General features: G+C 44.4%; 1 protein-coding gene across 1 annotated transcript in view; it reads right to left on the bottom strand.

The window, feature by feature from the left end:
* The window catches only part of ilk (integrin-linked kinase), a 70005-nt gene that overhangs the window by 11341 nt on the left and 41966 nt on the right, over positions 1-16698 (bottom strand). Inside the window, exons 5-10 of the mRNA XM_069892306.1 lie at positions 16248-16344; positions 6329-6412; positions 5357-5442; positions 3708-3817; positions 2976-3103; positions 195-316 (exon numbers count right to left, since the gene is read on the bottom strand). Of these exons, the coding sequence (XP_069748407.1) occupies positions 195-316; positions 2976-3103; positions 3708-3817; positions 5357-5442; positions 6329-6412; positions 16248-16344 (627 nt within the window). The remainder of the gene's footprint in view (positions 1-194; positions 317-2975; positions 3104-3707; positions 3818-5356; positions 5443-6328; positions 6413-16247; positions 16345-16698) is intronic.

The raw sequence follows: 16698 nt of genomic DNA, 5'->3' as shown, positions 1-16698 counted from the left end.
TCCCTCCAGTCTTATCCAAGTGCACCAGGCAGGTAGAGACTTCATAGCAGCCACTCCACCTCCCTAAACAAACAGAGTTGAGGGTGAAGGAATTGGCTGCGTTGCTACGGGGTGCTCCGGTGCCTGCAGTAACTGGGCAGGCTCAGCTCCCAACAGAGCAGGGAGTGGAGTCGAGCAGGATGCAGATGTCTCACCATGATGCTCTTGCTGTTGACGTAATGCCTGGGGATGAGGGGCTCCAGGGTGTGCAGGAAGGCAAGGCCACGAGCGATGTCCAAGGCAAACTTCACCGCCTGGCTCTGGTCCACGACAAAGTCTGTGTGGGATAGAGCAGAGAGTGTAGGAGACGTGAGGAGAGGGATTCCGGGATACCAAGCAGAGACAGCACAGCTTTGTGGGAGGAACATCACGTCTCACAATCGGATGCGAGTTTTGAGGAGGCAACGGAAATGATTGATCAGTGTGAGGCAGAGGGTAAGGGAGGTTGTCCGCAAGGACTCAGTGACTTGAAACTGTCTGTCATGGGAGGCTGATCCAGAAGATTAGGGCACATGGATGGAATGGGCCCCAGAGTAGTGAAAGAAACAGTGGAAGTTACACCACAGGCATTTGGGATAATTTATCGTCTAGGTTTGGCATCAGAGTCGGCAAATGCAGATGGGAGTAAATGTTTGAAACCATCATTAATGAAGAAATGGTTTTATCAGCAGATGTACCATGGATTCAGGACAGGAAAATAACTTGGGACAAATTTACAGGAGCTCTTTGAGGCTCCAACAAGTACAGTGGATGTTGTATCCTTGGAGATCCAGGTGGTCAATAGGGTGCTGCTTGAGACTTTTACACACACAGTAAATGGTCGGGCACTGAGGACGGTAGCAGAACAGATGGACCTGGGAACACAGGTACATCATTCCCTGAAAGTGATGTCACAGGTGGACAGAGTTGTAAATATTAGCCTTCATAAATCAAAGTATTGAGAACAGAAGTTGGGAATGTTAGGGTAAAGTTGTAGAAGACATTGGCGCTGTTTTGGTCACCGAACTACAGGAAAGTTATCAATACAATTGAAAAATGCAGAGATTTACTAGGATGTTGCTGGGTCTTCAGAAAGTGAGTTACAGGGAAAGGTTAACAGGTGAGGAGTTTATTCCCTGGAGCGTAGAAGAATGAGGGGAGATTTGATCGAGGTATTTCAAATTATAAGGGGGGGTTGACAGAGTAAATGTAGGTCGGCTTTTTCCACTGAGGGCAGGTGAGATACAAACCAGAGGACGTGGGTTAAGGGTGAAAGGGGAAGTTTAGGGGGAATTTCTTCACACAGATGGTGGAGTGTGGAACGAGCTGCCAGCTGAAGTGGTGAATGTGGGCTCAATGTTAACATTTAAGAGGAATTTGGACAGTTGCATGGATGAGAGGGGTATGGAGTATGGAGTCTGCAAACTTTCATGTTTTACTTCTGTTTACCGCAAAACTGCGAAATCTCTCTGACCAATGGCTATCCTGAAGAGGTTCTCCTTTGCTTCTGAAGGGAGTTCCTCAGTTTGTCTGTAATCCCTGCCGCTCTCAAACTCTACAACCATATCCTCACCCAGACTCGCTTCCACAGCCACATTCTCCATTTCTGCTAGCCCACTCCCCATTCTCCCTCTCTTCCCCATTCTCCTTTCCTCCAGTTCCACCCCCTTCCCTCTCGTATCATAGAGCCAGCCCCCCCTCCCCCTGTTTGCTGGTGTGCCCTCCCTTCCTGATCCACCTGGAGGTCTGCAGAGATCAGTACTGGGACCCCAGTTGTTTGTGACATACAATAGTGATTTGGACAAGGTTCCAGAGGCAAGGACAGTTGATGAAGTTGTGGATGTGGAAGGAAGTTACCAAAAGGAAACAGCAGGATACGGAACATTACAGCACAGTACAAGCCCTTCAGCACTCGATGCTATGTCTCACCCATATAGAGCTGCCAAAAAAACAAAACCCTCCCTACCTCATATCCCTCCATTTTACTTTCATCCATGGACCTGCCAACCTTGCCTGAAAAGACCCATTTTCAATCCATTCTGTAAATAGCTTCTGCTTCCTCTCCATAGCTTCCATATCCTTTCTGTAATGAGATTAGGCGGACGGGTGTGTGTAAGGAAAATGCCAGGGGGCGTGGTTGAAACATACACAATTGCATTTAAGAAGCATTTAGACAGATGCATGAACTGCAAGAAATCAGGCCATAAGACAGGAGCAGAGATAGGCCATTCAGCTCATTGAGTCTGCTCCACCATCCAATCATGGACTAATCTATCTTCCTACTAGCCCCCATTGCCCGCCCTTCTCCCCATAACCCTTGATGTCCTGGCTAATCAAGAACCGATCAATCTCTGCCTTAAATACACAAAATGACCTGGCCTCCACAACCTTCCTTGGTAACAAATTCCACGGATTCATCACCTCTGGCTGAAGAAATTCCTCCCCATCTCTGTTCTAAGCAGACACCCTTCAATCCTGAAGTTGTTCCCTCTTGTCCTAGACTCTCCCACTGTGGGAAACAACCTTTCTTCATCTACTCTGACCACACCTTTCAATATTCAAAGTGTTTCAATGAGATCCCCCTCATTCTCCTAAATGCCAACGAGTCCAGGCCAGGAACCGTCAAATGATTGAAGCGTGTCCATTTAAAACAGGGAAGCAGAGAACTTTCTTTAGCCAGAGCGCAGCGAACCTCTGGAATTTGTTTCCACGGTGGCTGTGGAGGCCAGGTTGTTGGGTGTATTTAAGGCAGAGATTGATAGGTGTCTGAATAGCCCAGGCATCAAGGTTGTGGGGAGTGGGGCTGAGTGAAAAAATGGATCAGCTCATTCTAGAACAGCGGAGGGTCCGACAGGCCAAATGGCCTGCTTCTGCTCCAATGGTCTTATGGCCTGTTACCAGAAGGGAGCAACCCACTGGGACCTGCTGTGGTTTGACACGTGACCTCCCCCACTCACTTGTTCCTTCGTGCAGGACGTTGTAGAGCGATCCATAAGGCATCCAGTGTGTGATAATGATGGGATGAGGGGCAGGAGGTGACTGACAGGCTCCAAGTACCGGCAGCACGTTGGGGTGTGAAAATATTCTGTAAAATCAGAGAGCAGTTGTTAGAGCAAGAACGTGCAGGCTGGGAGCAGAACTGGTCTATGACCCCAGACAGTGACTAGACACCATTTCTGTCAGCTCAACCCCCCACCCCACGCTCCTACCCCAAGACCCATGGTAAACATGCTTGCCCCCCCCACACTCCTATCCCAAGACCCATGGTAGACATGTTTGCCCTCCTACGCTCCTACCCCAAGACCCATGGCAGACATGCTTGCCCCCCCATGCTCCTACCCCAAGACCCATGGTAGATATGCTTGCCCCCTCTCCCCCTCTACGATCCTACCCCAAGACCCATGGTAGACATGCTTGCCCCTCCCACACCTACCCCAAGACCCATAGTAGACATGCTTGCCCCTCTACGCTCCTACCTCAAGACTCATGGTAGATGTGCTTGCCCCCCAACGCTCCTACCTCAAGACATAGTAGACATGAATTCACCCCCCACGGTCCTACCCCAAGACCCATGGTAGACATGCTTGCCCCCTCCCCACGCTCCTACCCCAAGACCCATGGTAGACATGTTTCCCCCCCCCCTCAAGCTCCACACCTGCACCAGCATCTGCAGCTCTTGGCCCACCCACCTGAGCTTGGGATATTCCTCGTTGAAGTCCCTGCTCTTCCGTGTGGTCCAGTCACGCACCTTCAGGACTTTGATGACAATATCATTTCCCTGCCACCTGCCTTTCCACAGCTGGAAGCAAAGAGAAGATGCCCTCCATCACCAGACCCGCTCACTGCAAGCTCCCACTCACTGTGGCCCCAGGGAATCTGAACACAAAGCTGGACCAGCCGCATTACATGGAGTACTGATGGCATCAGGGCAACAGCATCTCCAGAGAACCCAGTGGCCCTGCAGTAATACACAGGGTCCAGAGGATGGGAAACTTCACCTCACCCACCACCTACCAATATAAAAATCAAGCAGAACCATTTTGAGTCAACAGTTCAATCCTGACCTCACCTGGTGATTGTGTGGAATTTCCACGTCACCCTGTAAGCTTCCCCCCAGCTTCTCTAGTATTCACCCGCATCCCACATTCCCCGGTTGGTTGGTTAAAGTCCCAGCACAATTTCAACACCTTAAATGGATGTACTGTCCCACCCAGACCATTCGTAAATAGGAGGAACCACACCTGATTTTTCTGTCTGGGCCCTCTCCAGCCGGATGGCATCAACATAGACTTTTCCGGTTTCCCCTCCCTTTCCTTCCCCCTGTTAGCTCTCCACCCCCTTTCCCCTCTACTCACCCAGCAATCCCTGCCTCCCTTCTCCACATATCACCTCCATCTTTGCGACCACGCCTCCCCCCATTCTTTTATTTGGACACCTGCCGACATTTTTCCATACCTCAATGAAGGCTGAAACGTTGGTTCTGTATCTGTAACTTCACTATATAAAGGGCCCTGTTGGACCTGTTGAGTTTCTCCAGCCTTTGGAGTTTTGACTGAGCATTAGTGGCTGACCCTGCGGCAGATGATGTAACTGGACCCCCCCGCCTTACTGAAGCCCCCTCTCTCACTGGATCCCTCGCTCTCTCACTGGACACCCCCCTCTCTCACTGAAACCCCCCATCTCTCACTGAAACCCCCCTCTCTCACTGGACCCCCCCTCTCTCACTGGACCCCCCTCTCTCACTGGATCCCCCTCTCTCACTGGACCCCCCTCTCTCACTGGACCCCCCACACTCTCACTGGACCCCCCACACACTCTCACTGGACCCCCCACACACTCTCACTGGGCCCCACACACACACTCTCACTGGACCCCCCACACACTCTCACTGGACCCCCCACACACTCTCACTGGAAACCCCCCGCGCAGTCTCATTGGATCTCCCCTCTCTCACTGGACCATCCCTCTCTCACAGGATCCCCCACTCTCTCATTGGACACCCCTGCAATCTCACTGGAACCCCCCCCCACAATCTCACTGGGACCCCCCTCTCTCACTGGACCCCCTCTCTCACTGGACCCCCTCTCTCACTGGACCCCCCCTCTCTCACTGGACCCCCCCTCTCTCACTGGACCCCCCCTCTCTCACTGGACCCCCCCCTCTCTTACTGGACCCCCCCCTCTCACTGGACCCCCCACTCTCTCACTGGATCCCCCACTCTCTCATTGGATCTCCCTCTCTCTCACTGGATCTCCCACTCTCTCACTGGACCCCCCCTCTCCCTCACTGGAACCCCACTTCAGCTGTTGCTCGGTGGGGATGGGGGAACGGAGCTCACCTCTCCAGAGTGGTTCTCATTGAGTTTATGATTCAGGCTCAGCTGCTTGAAGTCAATGCCAGCATGTTTGTTCAATGTTCCATTTCCTGCAAAATGTACATAACTAAGAAATCACACCTCGCCCACAGACCCGGTGTAACAAATCCCTCCTGGCCCAGTGTAACCAATAGGAAATCACTCCTGGCCCAGTGTAACCAATAGGAAATCACTCCTGGCCCAGTGTAACCAATAGGAAATCCCTCCTGGCCCAGTGTAACCAATAGGAAATCCCTCCTGGCCCAGTGTAACCAATAGGAAATCCCTCCTGGCCCAGTGTAACCAATAGGAAACCACTTGACCAATATGAAGTCACTTTCAACCCAGACTGTAACCAATTGAAAATCACTCCTGACCCAGTTTAACCAACAGAGACTGGGCCCAGAACCTCTTCTCCCACAGCTTGTTCCAGGCACCCACCACTCCTTATAAATCTCTATTAAACTTTCCCCTCTCACCTTAAACCTGTGACTCCCTATCACTGCCTCTCATAATTTTATAGATCTCCCAGCTCTCCCCTCACCCTCTTTGACGGTTCAGAGAAAACAACAAGTTTGTCCAACCTCTCCTCATTGCTGATCACCTTCAATCCCTACGCCCCTATTTCAATCATGGGACAACATTTGCAATCCATTTAATTTTGAAATTACAGCTTCTAAAACTCCTCAGTGTCTGGGTGTGTTGCAAATGAGTTCTGTGTTAGTTTCTCTTGATTGGCTCTGGTGGAAGTTCTAGTCTGTTTTTGTGTGAAAGAGATCAATCTCTGCAATTCATTAAGAATCCCCACTTCCATCCACTGTACGGTGAAGAGGCAAATGGTGTGGAACTAATTTTTACTCTACCCCATGAACACGAAATGCCTCTCGTTCATTTCAGACCTGGCTCATGGTGAGAGACACTCAGATTATCTGTGAACAGAGATCACTGGGCACTCACTTGGTCGAGTGCGAGTCGTCCCTTTCCAGAAGGTGTCCTTGTAGGGAACTTTAGTTAGACTCTGGCCCAGCTTCTCTGCACGTTCTGTGGGGGAAGAGAGAGAGAGAGAGGCAGTCAGAGCAGAATAGCAAAGTCCTCTCATTATTTCAATGGAATGGCCTCATGTACTGATATTTCTACAAACTGGAAAATATTGAACTCAGCAGGATATTTATAAACCTGTGAGTTTGAACTTACTGTTTCTGAAATTTTCCACCTTATTAGGAGCAGAAGTAGACCATTTGGCCCATCAAGTCCACTCTATAATTTCATCCATAGCCCCACTCCCCAACCTTCTCCCTGTAACCTTTGATATCCAGACTATTCAGAAATCTCATCAATCTCGGCCTTAAATACATCCAGTGTGGGGGCGTGATCATACAGAGGATCTGAGCAGACATGTTTTGAAAGAGCTCTCCATAAAAAGTATTAAAAAGATGATTATAAAGCTCAATAATCAGAATTTTATCATCAAAAATGTATAAATCTAGTGCTAAACGACTGAGGCAACCAAAAATAAAAACTGAAGAAGCAACAGTTCAGCCGGGAACGTCGAGTGGAAGCCCAATGAGGAGTGGCTCAGGAGGGACCTTGGGACAGGCTGAACCCAGCAGAGTTTTGTGGGGGGGGGGGTTTGTCTCCAGATATAATCAACATCTTGAATAAGATGGAAGCTTTGTGCACTTGCTTTACGAGCACTGGATCAGTGATGAGACATATCGGAAATGATATCGGAAACAAAATAAATCATGGAAGATTTAACAGAATAAATGACATAAGAGGATAATGAGCTGAACAAAACAAAAGACAAGCTAAAGACTAGAAGAAAAAGCAAAAACATGAGACAGACAGAAAAGGATTGATAGACAAGATTGATCATATGGAAAATTTCAGCAGATGTAACAATGTATGAATTACTGAACTGAGAGAAGGAATCGAGGGAAAAGACCCGGTGAGTTTCTCTGAAACACGGATCCCTCAAACGTTGGGACCAAACAAGTTAAATGCAAAGCAGAAAATTGAAAGGCCTCACCAGACCCTCGGACCCAGAAGAACCAGCAAACAGTGACCATGACCAGTCCTGGTAAGACTTAAGTTACTAAGAGAGAGATATGATCTTGGGAGCAGCTTATAAGTATTCAAAAAATAATAATGGCCCATTAGTGGTGGACAATGCAAAAGTAATGTTTTTCCTGGACTTTAGCCCAGCCTTGGTCAAACAAAGAAAGGAATTTGATGAGGTAAAGAGACAACTGCAATCTAAAAACTTTAAATACTCAATACCCAGCCACGCTGAAAGTGGATGTCTCAGAAGGCAATTGATGAACTTTCAAGAATAAAGAAGTGGAAGAATTTTTACGCAAGTTGTGAAGAGATTTGAGCCACCAGATAAGAAGTGGGTGGGGCGAACTGAAGGATGGACCTTTTTTCTATTTTGAAGCACTGAAGCCGTTTTGTTTTTGCTGTTAAAAGAAAAATTATATAATATACATGGAGAGCTCTGGAATGAAAGGAAGGTGGTGAGGAAAATGCCGGGGTAGGGACCCTGATTTAAGGGGGAAATGGCGCTGGGAGAGGAGCAGTTTTAAAAGATGGCGCTGAAGGGAGGGGTTCTTCTTCTTCAGAAGATTCCACAGGCTTTTTTTGTGGGCTTCTGGGCTCTACTGTTTACGTCACTGTCAGAGCTAAAGATGTGTGTGTGTTTCTTCAATGGGAAATGTTTCCAAAAAGGGAAACATTACAGTATTATTTAAAAAATTAGGAAGATATTATTGTTATACAATATTTGTTTGAAAAATGATATGGATAAAACAGTTAAGTTTATTAGTCTCAATATTAACAGGATAAACAGATAAGTGAAGAGGAAGAGGGTCTTGGCATACTTAAAGGAATTAAAAGTAGATATAAACTTTCTGCAGAAAACGCATCTTACCAAATTGGAACATGATAAATTAAAGAGGATGGGTGAGACAAATAATAGTCTTCCTTTGGTTCAAAGGCAAGAGGGATAGCGGTTCTAATTAATCAAAAAACACCAGTGTTAATAGAGGATACTTTGATTGATCAAGCCAGAAGATACATAATGGCACATTGTAAAATTTATGGAGAAGCATGGACATTTATGAATATTTAATCTCCAAATTATGATGACAAAGCCTTTATGAAAGGCATCTTCTTAAAAACAGCAGAGCGAAGACAAAATATATTGGTTGGTGATTTCAATTTTTTTGTTTAGACTCAATACTAGATCAATCGGCAAGAATATTAATGAAGGCAAAAGCAGCAAAAACCATAACTTCATATATGAAGAATCTAAATCTTGTAAGCAATTAAATCCCACATAGGGAGACTACTCCTTTTACTCGATGGTGCACGATTCACATATAAGGATTGATTTATTTTTAGTGTGTGCCCAGTTAAAAAGTAGAGTGATTAAAAACAGAATACCTAGCAAGGCTTCTATCAGGTCACTCCCCACTAACATTAACTATAGCAATAATGGAAAAGCAAGAGCAAGTACACAGATGGTGACGCTATACCACGCTACTTAAAGGAACAGACCCTCTACAAGTTCATAAAGAGAGATAAAAATATTTTGTGAAGCAAATCAGCCATCTACTAATAATAGTTTTTTGATATGGGACTCGCTCAAAGCATATTCTTGTATCCTATACAAGAACCTTAAAAAGGAACACATGGCAGAAGTAAACAGTTGGGAGAAAGATATTATAGAATTAGAAAAAAAAAAATCAAAGAACAGGAATACAAGAAGAATAGAGATTACTGGAGAATAAAAAGCTAAGACATAATATATTGCAAACATATAGGTCAGAAAAAGCTATATCAAAAACTAAGCAATATTATGAGTCAGGTGAACAGGGACAAAGTTTTATCTTGCCAAATTAAAGCAAGGATAATTAAAGAATGATACACACTATAAAAAACAGAGACAAACACCCTTGCATACAAAGGGAATCAATGTCACTTTTAGACAATATCACACAAAACTCTATAAATCAGAATTGCTATAAGATGAGAATAAAATGGAAGAATTTCTGTCAAATTTTCCAAAGCTAGAAGAGAGAGAAAGATAGAACTAGATACTCCCTTTACAAGAAAAAAAAATTGAAAAAGCCCTGGGTACCCTACAGGTTAATAAATCACTAGGGGAGGATGGATTCCCATCTGAGTTTTACAGACAATTCAAAGATTACTAATGCCCCTGTTAATGCTGGTCCTGGACCAAGCAGTGGAAACACAGACCCTCCCAGAATCATTCTCAACTGCAATTATTAGTGTTACCCAAAAAAAGGGGACCCATTAAAAACTTCATCATATAGACCAATCTGTTGGCAAACACAAGCAATGCGATACCTAGGTATACAAATAAATAAAAACCTCAGCCATCTATATAAACTCAATTATTATCCACTAATGAAAAAATTACAAGACGACTTAGAGCATTGGAAACACTTACCACTAACACTAATAGGAAGGATAAACTGTATTAAAATGAACATTTTCCCAATACACTTGACAGAGAAATTCTTCAAGGAGTTAAAGAAAATAATCAGGAAATTTTTATGAAATGGGGGGAAACCGAGGATAGCACGAGATAAATTAACACAATGGTATAAACAAGGAGGCTTACAACTGCCAAACTTTAAAAATTATTATAGAGCCGCACAATTAAGATACCTATCAGATTTTGATCAAACAAGGGAAAAGCCAGATTGGACTAGATTAGAACTAGATCAAATAGGGGAGAAGATACCTGAACATACATAAATGGGATGAAAAATTGGTACAACATAGGAATTCTCCAGTATTACATCATCTGCTCAATATTTGGAAGAAGATTCATGTAGAAAGGAATAAAACAAATTACCAACTACCAAAACTAATACTGACGCAAAATCAGCTAATCCCTTTTACAATAGATAACCTTTGCTTTAGAGAATGGGAGAAAAAAGGGATCAAAAGAATAGAAAATTGCTTTTCGGGAAATAAATTATTATCCTTTGAACAAATGAAGGATAAATATAATATAACTCATGATACAGTGTTGGCATACTACCAACTGAAATCCTACTTGAAGGACAAATTGGGAAGAAGTCTGAAGTTACCAGAGGGAAGTAATTTTGAATATGTGATTATAGACACAATGATTATCAAAAAATTTGTAACAAACATGTATATTAAACTACAAGAAAAGGAGAATGAGGAAACAAATGGTAAAACTAAACAAAAATGGGAACAAGATCTAAACATAAAGATAAAGAAGGAAACATGGGAGAAGTTATGCTCAGGAACTATGAGAAATACAATAAATATGAGGTTACGTATGATACAATATAACTGGATACACAGGCTATATATTACACCTTAAAAGTTAAATAAATGGGACCCAACAGTATCCGACAGATGTTTTCGCTGTAAAAAGGAAATGGGAACAACAATTCATGCAATTTGGACATGTGAGAAAGTGGAAAAATTTTGGGAAGATCTAAACCAGATATTAAATAAAATCACAAAAAGCAATATACCAAAAAACCCAGAGATCTTCCTCCTAAGTAACATAAAAAACAAAGAATTTGGACTTGATTTGGATGGTGCACAAAAAAGATTTGTTAGGATAGCCCTAGCTGTAGCAAAAAAATGTATTATGTCAGCCTGGAAATTAGAAGATAACTTGAGAAAACAACAATGGTATATAGAAATGAATAAATGTATTCCATTAGAAAAAAATAACATATAATTTAAGAAATAACATTACAATATTTGAACAAATATGGGAGCCATACATGAAACATAATAGAGAAAACCTACTGGGACATCTACCACCTAAAATGACAGAAGGAGAAGAGAATGAAAAGAACTGACTCAGTGGAATTTCTTGTTTATTTTTATTGAGTGACAACATTGTTTGACGGGTTTAATGTATCTTATTTTCTGAACTTTAAATAAATGGGAGGGGAGGTAGGGAGGAAGGGAGGGGAGGTAGGGAGGAAGGGAGGGGAGTAGGGAAGGGGGGGGGGAAGAAAACGACCCTGTATATATTCAAGAAGGAAAATGTATGTATCTTGATCAATATGGTTTATAGTGTGAAAAATAAAAATAAAAAAAAATAGACCAATCTGTCTGTTAAATGCCGATTATAGCAAAAGCATTAGCTAATAGATGAGGACAATATCTACCAAGACTGATACATACAGACCAGGTAGGATTTGTTAAATGAAGACATTCCTCAAATAGTTTAGGAAGATTATTACACATGGCAAAATTCGAACGGAATCCAAGTATTACAGTCTCCCTGGATGCATAAAAAGCATTTGACCGTTTGGAATGGCCCTTTCTATTTAAAACACTGCAAAAATTTTGGCAGAGGCAGAACATTTATAAACTGGGTAAAAACTTAAACCACAAGCCAATAATCAAATGTTGGCAGTGTTCCCCTTGAGTAGATCAAGCTGACAGGGATCCCCCTTCTCTCCAAGGCTTTTTATTTTAGTGATTGAACCACTGGCAGAGATAATAAGAAGGGATCCAGATATAAAGAATAAGAAGAACACAAAATCAGTCTATGCGCTGATAATGTGCTATTGTACCTATCAGACCCGGCTAAATCTTGGGAAAATTTACAAGGAACACAGAAAAATATGGAAGGATATCTGGTTATAAAATAAATATGGACAAAAGTGAGATAATGCCATTGACACATTGTGAATATGAAAGATACCAAAAGAAGTCAATTTAAATGGAAGACAGATGGAATAAGATATCTTGGAATAGCAACTGGCTACAATTCACAAAATTTGTATAAACTAAATTCTGTTCTTTTGGGGAAGATAGAAGTAGACCTGTAGAAATGGAGAGACCTACTGAATACTCTAGCGGGAAGGATTAATTGCATCAAAATGAAGGTAATGCCAAGAGTGAAGTATCTTTCTCCATCACTGCCTATTCATTTACTAAAATTTTCTTTGAATTATTAAACAACTTATCAAAATGTATTATTTCCTATGAACATGGGCAACAGATTATTAAATTCATGGTATGACAAAAGCACAAGATATATTAAGAGTTCCTTCCATGTAACAGTCCTTGTGCCCTTTGAACAATGGAACCACCTTCTGTTTTCTCCAGCTTAGATCATTCTTCAGAGAAAGATGGGGACCAACGTTGACCCACCTGAAATTAGTGAAACTGAACAAACAGTCAAGATGGGGAATACACCCAAATTTATAACCAATATATACTCTGCTCTCCAGAGCAAAAGTGCAAAACCAGGGTTGCAGAGGTCAAGGGAAAGATGGGAGTTGGAATTGGGGGTGGTGATTCCAGAAAGAAGCTGGTCGGATTGATGTAAGGACAGCATGACGTCAATTATAAATGCAAGATATGGATTGGCTCAGTATAATCTTTTTATACCAATTATACCTTACCCAACAAAAGTTACACATATCTAAAGCAGAAATTTCAGATGAGGGATCCCATCTGCTGATCCCTTCATTCCAGGAATCATTCTTGTGAATCTTCTCTGAACCCTCTCCAATCCCAGCACATCCTTTCTTAAATAATGATCCCCAAAGTGTCCCTGTTCTCCAAGTGAGGACTCACCAGTGCCTTTTAAACCCTCAACATCACATCCTTGCAAGAGCATCCCTCTTGATATGAACCCTATCCCTCTTGATATGAACCCCAACATTGGATTCACCTTCTTCACCACCGACTCAACCTGGAGATGAACCTTTCTGGTATCCTGCATGAGGATCCCCAGTCCCTTTACACCTCCCAACTTTGCATTTTTTCCCCCATCCAAATAATTGTCTGCCCTTTTGTTCCTTCTACCAGTGATCAAGAGCGTACACTTTCCAACATTGATTCATTTTCCACGTCTTTGCCCATTCCCCTAATCCATCTCAGTCTCTCTGAAGTCTCCATGTTTCCTCATCTCTACTTCCCCCTCCACCTACCTTTGTATCATCTGCAAACTTAGTCACAAAGATATTTATTCTGCAATCCAAATCATTCATATGCAAGGTAAAAAGAAGTGGCCCCTACACCAACCCCTGTGGACACCACTGTAACCGATAGTCAATCAGAAGAGGGTCCCTTTATTTCCACTCTGTTTCTGGCCAACCAGCGAATGCTCTGCCCATGTGTATTGGGAAGGGTTGTGGTTGTCATGTGACAGCACTGCCCCCTACCTAGTCGGACTACACACCAGCTGCCAATTGTGGTTTGGTTCTGTCCCACCCATTAGTGCACACCTTGGTGTTGGTCCAATGTAAATGACCAGGACTGGACTTTCCAGCCTAACTGTACTGGCCTTGGGCCATTGGCTGTTGTAACTGGATTAACCCCCATGGCACCAAGCCATTGTACCCTGCTAACAACCTCGGTCGGAGGTTGTGTGTGTGTGTGAGTGTGCATGTGTGCACGTGTGTCTGTGTGTGCGCGTGTGTCTGTGTGCATGTGTGTACGTGTGTGCCTGTGTGCGCACGTGTGTCTGTGTGCGCGCGCGCGTGTGTGTGTGTGTGTGTGTGTGAGTGTGCATGTCTGCACGTGTGTGTCTGTGTGTGCGCGTGTGTCTGTGTGTGGTGCATCAGGTACCATTTCCCACACTTGCTTTCTGTCAATAAAATCCTTTCCCATTAAAAATGTGTTCAGAGTCTTTGCCCTCTGAGACCGACCGACCGGACCAGTTTCCTCACTCACCACACACAAGTATCCTTCCTGTCATTCATTTTGTGAAGCAGGCCTCATGTATGGCACCTTCTCAAAGGCCTTTTGATTATCCAAATGGATTCTCGGGGTGGTGGGCAACAATCAGATTGAGTCAGAGATCCAAAATTCTCCGACCTTTCACACCTCTGGTGAAAGGTTCATTCCATCAACCCTGTGCAGAGATGGACTTCCACCACAAGGTGGCATCAGGTGTGAATGGTCACACAGCAACATTACCCTTTGCCCAACCCAACACCCAAATCTGGCTCCTCCACCCACAGGTTGAGTATATCTATGCGAGGCGCTGTCTCACAAAGGATTGACATGATAAAGGAACCTGCCGACTGCGGGAGCAGCATGTCTGGCTAGGGTGGGTGTCATTAGGGCTACTACAGTGCCAGCAATTGGGAACAGGGTTCAAACCCTGCGCTGTCTGTAAGGACTTGGTACATTTTCCCTGTGTCTACTTGGGTTTCCTCCAGGGGCTCTGGTTTCCTCCCTCTGTTAATTGGGTGCATTTGGCAGAATGGGTTCCTGGGCCGGAATGGCCTGTTATTGTGCTGTATGTCTAAATATAAACTGTATCATCCTCAAGACAACTTCTTCGCGCTGTTCCTTTCAGGCAGAAGGTACAGAAGGCTGATGTCTAGCCCCTCAAGGTTAAAGAACAGTTTCTTCCCCAAAAGCGATCAGGCTCTTGCACCTCTCCACCTTCCCCTATCTCTGACTATAGATCTGTCCTTTTTTATGTTCCCTCCGTCCAGCAACAGCCCCTCGAGTCTTCCTGTTCCCCCTGTATCACTCACCACATCTCCTCAGCGTTAGCAAACAGAACCAAGACGTGGGGTCTGAGAGACTAGCATCCTCGTCACTCACCCTATCAGGATCCATGCACCACTTCTCCATGTAAGGTCAGAGCCAAATCTGGAATCAATTCCCAAATCAGTTCCATGGTAACATTTTACACAAGGCCACAGGCACTGAGCTCTCATCTCTGATGGAATTAAGGCCCAGCCTTGCTGGGATGGGGTCTGGCCGTTTGGAGAAGCTGCAGAATTCCTCGCACTCTGCGTGGATGGTGTCTAACTTTGCCCCTGCTCTTCCAATAATCAACCAGCTCTGCAGCACAAGATCTTCTCTCCCCTTGTATTTATTACATTTTCCACTTGCATCTTTCCCCCAGTGAAGGTTTGCTTTTCTCCTGGACGTGAGCAAACAATCAAGGCACCGTTTACCACTGCCTCAGAGGCATTTAGACTCAGAAGAGATTTTACACATTTCATTTGGGACAGTGTAGTGATTAGTACAACCCTGTCACAGCATCAGTGATCATGACCTGGGTTCAAACCAGCACTGTCTGTAAGGAGTTTGCACGTTCTCCCCGTGTCTGCATGAGTTTTCCCTGGGGGCTCCAGTTTCCTCCCTCCGTTCAAAATGTACCAGGGGTCATAGGTTATTGCATGTACATTGGGCGGCACGGACTCGTGGGCCGGAAGGGCCTGTTAGCTGTATGTCTAAATCAAATTAAAATCTGGCCCATTGAGTCGACACCAACTCCCTGACCAATCCCTTCACTCAACCATGTTTCTCTGCCAATCGATTCCACCATTCACTGATTGAGCAGAGCGGGAAAGGGGGGAGAGAGGGCTATACATGTACATATAGACACAGGCATATGTGCAAAGGCATTTTATACCTCTATATAGTGTAGGTTACATTTGTGTATGGATTGGGTATATACGATGTGTTCAGGCAGATAGATGTGTACAGGTGTGTTACTATGTATAACATGTAAGCAGCTAAGTTCAAATATAGATGTGTAAGCTTGTATTTATATAAAAGCATGTGTGGGTGCGCGCATGTGAGTGTGTGTGAGAGAGTGTGTGTGTCTGTGCACGTGTGTGTGAGTGTATGAGTTGTGAGAGAGGGTGTGTGCATGTGTGTGAGTATGTGTGTAAACACATGTGTGTGTGAGTGTGTTTGTGTGAGTGTGAGTGTTGTGTGTGTTTGTGTGAGAGTGTGCGTGAGTGTGTTGTGTGTGTTTGTGTGAGAGTGGCTGTTTGTGCGAGAGAGAGTGGATACACACACATTAAAAGAGGACAGGAATTTGCAAGTCTGCTCTGACCTGCAGCACCAAGCATGCATGTACCTTTCAGTAGTTCTCGCAGGTGCACTTTTCCCTTGTCGAGAGGGGTCTCTCCATACTTACTGCAAATGCTGACGAGAGCTCCATTGGCCACCAGATCCTAGTGGAGAGGACATTTCTCAGGAATGGATCTATCATCACAGACAACACATTTGACTTTTTACCCTGGTCGCAACCCCTTCCAGTTTTCGAGTTTATTTCTCCCAGAATAACTCATACGGTGAGAAGGGTCTTTCTGCAAACAGGTGCTGAGGAAATCTGCCTACAGAACAAAGTACTGGATCACCAATTAACAGCAAGAGCAGCGTGGCACTGGTATGGAGCTCATTCAGGGGAAGGACAGCTGTGGGGAAGAAGCTGTCTTCAAGCTTCTGGGTGTCGCTTTTACACTCGAGCCTTCTCACCGAGGGGAGGAAGGAGAAGAGAGTAGGCTAGGATCATTCAGGATGAAGCT

This window comes from Narcine bancroftii, chromosome 7 (assembly GCF_036971445.1).
Source record: "Narcine bancroftii isolate sNarBan1 chromosome 7, sNarBan1.hap1, whole genome shotgun sequence".
Classification (NCBI taxonomy): Eukaryota; Metazoa; Chordata; class Chondrichthyes; order Torpediniformes; family Narcinidae; genus Narcine; species Narcine bancroftii.
Note: the sequence above shows the minus strand (reverse complement) of the source record. Positions and strands in the feature narration are given on the sequence as shown.